General features: G+C 36.4%; 1 protein-coding gene across 1 annotated transcript; it reads left to right on the plus strand.

The window, feature by feature from the left end:
• Nucleotides 1–203: 203 nt before the first annotated feature.
• On the plus strand, nucleotides 204–818 carry LOC120118867. Its single transcript, XM_039138808.1, has one exon. The coding sequence runs from the start codon at nucleotides 204–206 to the stop codon at nucleotides 816–818; it is 615 nt and encodes a 204-aa protein (XP_038994739.1).
• The last annotated feature ends 3473 nt before the right edge of the window (nucleotides 819–4291 follow it).

The raw sequence follows: 4291 nt of genomic DNA on the forward strand, positions 1-4291 counted from the left end.
TGCCCACAAGGCAGTCTCTCGAGTGATACTGTAGTCACTAAGGCTCATGGAAAGGAGCAATGCAGTTAACTCACACTGAGGACTGACACCCAGCTTAATCAAGGAGATAAGTTTTGGGGGGAAGAAGATAGATTATCCTAACCCCAAACCTATACAAAAAGAACTTCAGTTTCAAGAAGATATACTTGTGGAGAAAGACAAGGATGAGGGCTCAACAAGTAAACCTACTGATGGAGGAAAAAAATGCCACAACAAAAGTTGTTCCCCCACTAGCAATGGAAGAAGTTAGACCCCCATCGTCTTTCCCTCAAAGATTGAAGAAATACAATGATGACTTTCAGTTTAAGAAGTTTATAGATATCCTTGACCAGCTATACATCAATTTTCTACTCTTGGAGGCCATTGATCAGATGCTTACATATGCTAAATTTCTCAAGGAAATTGTCACAAAGAAGATGAAGGTTGAGAAGTATGAGACAATTGTTATAGCAAAAGAGTATTGTTCTGTGCTAAGCAAGCTACCACCAAAGAGAAAAGATCATAGCAACTTTGTCATTCATTGCTCTATAAGAGACAACTATGTTGGAAGATCCTTATGTGATTTTGGATCGAGTGTGAACTTGATGCCCAAGTCAGTGTTTTTGAAGCTTAGAATGGAAAATACAAGACCGACCACCGTTATTTTGCAACTAGCTGATCGATCCCATATTCTTCTTGAAGGGATGCTAGAATATGTCATAGTCAAGGTGGACAAGTTTGTGTTCCTACCTGATTTTCTCATGATTGCGAGGCCGACGATAATGCACTCATCATTTTAGGGTGACTTTTTCTAACTACCAATCACATCCTTATTGATTATGAGAATGGTGATTTCACTATGAGAGTGTCTAATCAAAGCATGACCATAAATGTGTTCCATACTATCAAGTATGTGGATGATTATGAGGAGTGCTAGTGTGTTCTAGACATGGATTTAATGGTAAAAGATGAAACAAAAGATTTTTGCTGTAATAATTTTTTTCATCTTGCAGACTATGTGAAGCTTAATGGAGAAGAATGTGATGAGCTCGAGGATTTCCCGATTGAGGTACAACAATCTAGCTTACTAGTATGTAGACCGGGTACACACTTTGAACCTCTAGATTTTGATGAATTTGTTCCTCCAAAACCTTATCTAGAGTATACATCCACCTTAGAGCTAAAACTTTTGCCATCAAATCTTAAGTATGTTTATTTAGGTAGCAATGAAACTTTACCTGTGATAATCTCCTTTAGTCTTACACTTGAGCAAGAACATAGTTTGATAAATGTCTTAGCACAACAAAAGAAAACTCTAGGTTGGACTATGACTGATTTAAAGGGGATAAGCCCTACTATATGCATGCACAAGAGTTTGCTTGATGATTGCCACAATAATTCTGTTGAACCATAAAGAATGCTCAACCCTGTTATGAAGAAAGTGATGATGAAAGAAACCATAAAATGGCTTGATATTGGTGTTATCTACCTAATATCCACTAGTTCATGGGTGAGCTTGGTCCAATGTATGCCCAAGAAAGGAGGCATGATCATGGTGAGTAATGAGGACAATGAGCTCCTACCCAGACGCACAGTCGCTGGATAGAAGATTTATATGGACTATCGTAAGCTCAACAAGATAACTAAGAAGGATTATTTTCCCCATCCCTTTCATCGAACAAATGTTTGATGGATTGGTGGACAAGGCTTACCATTTCTTTCTTGATGAATATTCTGAGTACAACCAAATTGCTATGCGCCAGAGGACCAGAAGAAGATAACCTTCACATGCCTCTATGGTACTTATGCCTTTAGGAGGATTCCCTTTGGACTATGTAATACTTTAGCAACTTTTCAAAGATACATGCTAGCCATTTTCTCAGACATAATTGAGGAAATTTTGGAGATTTTCATGAATGACTTCTCCATCTCTGGATACAACTTTGAGCAGTGCCTTGTCAATTTAGCAAATATACTCAAGAGATGTGAAGAAGTTAACCTCGTGTTGAACTGGGAGAAGTGTCACTTTATGGTGACCGAAGGCACTGTTCTAGGCTTCAAGATCTTATAAAAAGCATCGATGTGGACAAAGTAAAGATTGAGGTGATTGAGAAGTTACCTCTACCAACTAATGTGAATGTCATTAGAAGTTTTTCTGGACATGCATGCTTCTATTGGAGATTCATTAAAGACTTCTCCAAGATCTCCAAGCCATTATGCACTTTGCTAAAACATAATCAACCCTTCAATTTCAATAAATTTTGCTACAACGCATTGACAGAGCTGAAACAAAGACTTATCTCAGTACCCATTGTTGTTCCCCTTATTGGACTTGACCATTTTTGAACTGATGTCTGATGCAAGCGACTATGTTGTGGGAGCAATGCATGGATAACCCCGAGGTAAGATTTTTCTTATTATTTTCTATGATAGTCGTACCTTGAATGAAGCACAAATTAACTACACAACCACTGAGAAAGAATTACTTGATGTAGTATTTGCAGTTGATAAGTATAGTCATACTTGATAGGCCCTAAAGTTCTTGCTCATAATGATCACTCGGCTATTAAATACTTTGTGAACAAGAAAGATGTCAAACTTAGACTTATTATATGAATTTTTCTATTGCAACAATTTAACTTAAATGTTAAGAATAGGAAAGGTATTGAGAAACAAGTTGCATATCATATCTCTAGGCTAGAGAGCAATATTGAGAATTCCATGACAATTTAGAAATCAAAGAGGAATTCCCTGAAAAGAAAATTTTATTTGTCATGGTAATTCTGTGGTACGTTAACATTGTTAACTTTCTTGTTAGTGGTATTTTGCCTTATAATTTGAACAACCGGTGCAAAAGAAAATTCAGGCATGATGCAAGATTTTATTTTCCCTAAACCCTTCTTTCACACATTACCTCCATCTTTAACCCCTCATTACTTTTCAATTTCTTTTATTTTCTTTCTTTTTGTTTTCCTTGTTTTTCATCAACTCTATTTCTCTCTCTCGATGTCGTCTATCTCCATAGAAAAAAGCTTCAAGTTTTTCTTCTTTTGTTATTCTTACAATATTCATCATGGTAAGAAGCCGACCAACACCTCCAATCGGTCATCCGCCGTAGCCATTTAAAGATGAGGAAGACATGGAGTGGTTTCAACTCGTAAAGGGCCGCCGTATACTTCCTGAGCAAGGCTTCATATTTAGCGAAGAAGATGGCTTTGGACTAGAGGTAATGGACGTGGTGAAGAGACACATGTGGAAAAGGTTTGCTCAGCACCTCGGGAATGTTAATATCTCAATCCTCAAGGATTTTTATGCCAATATTATCAATTCATCTCAATGTTCCATCTATGTTCGAGAGAATGACATGTAAAGTTTGTGAACGAAGGAGATAACAAGTGTTACTTAAGGGTTCTTGGAAGATATTTTCTTTTAAGGAACTAAGTGGCGAAGAAGCCAAGCTAGTCGCTACACTATTGAGAGGCGATGCCTAATTCCAAATGCCAAGTTGTAGAACCAATTCCACAAGAGCAAGCTATTGCCCACATCCTATCACGCGATAGTATCACTGTAGCAAATGATGTTGTTGTACTCTATTCTGATGGGGTGATTCATTGACATCGAGCGGGTCATTTTCAATGAGGTATATGCATACTTAAAAAATGCTAACCCTTTGGTCTTCCCAAATCTGATCACGACCCTTTGGTCTTCCAAAATCTGATCACGACCCTTTTCTGTAAGAATAAAGTATTTGAATATGAGTTTGACGAGATGAACCAAGGTACATGAATGCAAATGCAAATCAATAGTTAAAAAAGTATTTGCAAATCAATACTTAAAAAGTATTTGCATTTGTATTTGCATATCATAACATATGAATTGCATTGCATATCATAACCAAGGTAGTGTTCTTAGTTAGCATTTGCATTCATGATAATCAATAGTTTTTGATATAGCATATTTTTATGATTTTTAGACAGTTAGCGAAATGAATTAAGAATGCCCGATGATGATAATAATTTTTGTGGCTATCATGAACTGAATGTACATGACTTTGAAGTTGGATAGGATTCGCTTTAGGACCTAGTTATTTGTACTTTAATTTTTACACGAATGTATACTCTCTATGCTTAGGAATTTTAGAATTTTTTTAGGAAAGAAAACTTAAAAGCCTTAGTATATCTTAATGTGAATGAACTTATTTGCTTAAATTAAACTCCCAGATGTTTGTTAATTTTGAATAAATTCTTCGACATAATAGTATAGGGACACTCTT

The sequence above is a fragment of the Hibiscus syriacus genome, unplaced genomic scaffold (genome assembly GCF_006381635.1).
Source record: "Hibiscus syriacus cultivar Baekdansim isolate YM2019G1 unplaced genomic scaffold, ASM638163v2 tig00110328_pilon, whole genome shotgun sequence".
NCBI lineage: Eukaryota > Viridiplantae > Streptophyta > Magnoliopsida > Malvales > Malvaceae > Hibiscus > Hibiscus syriacus.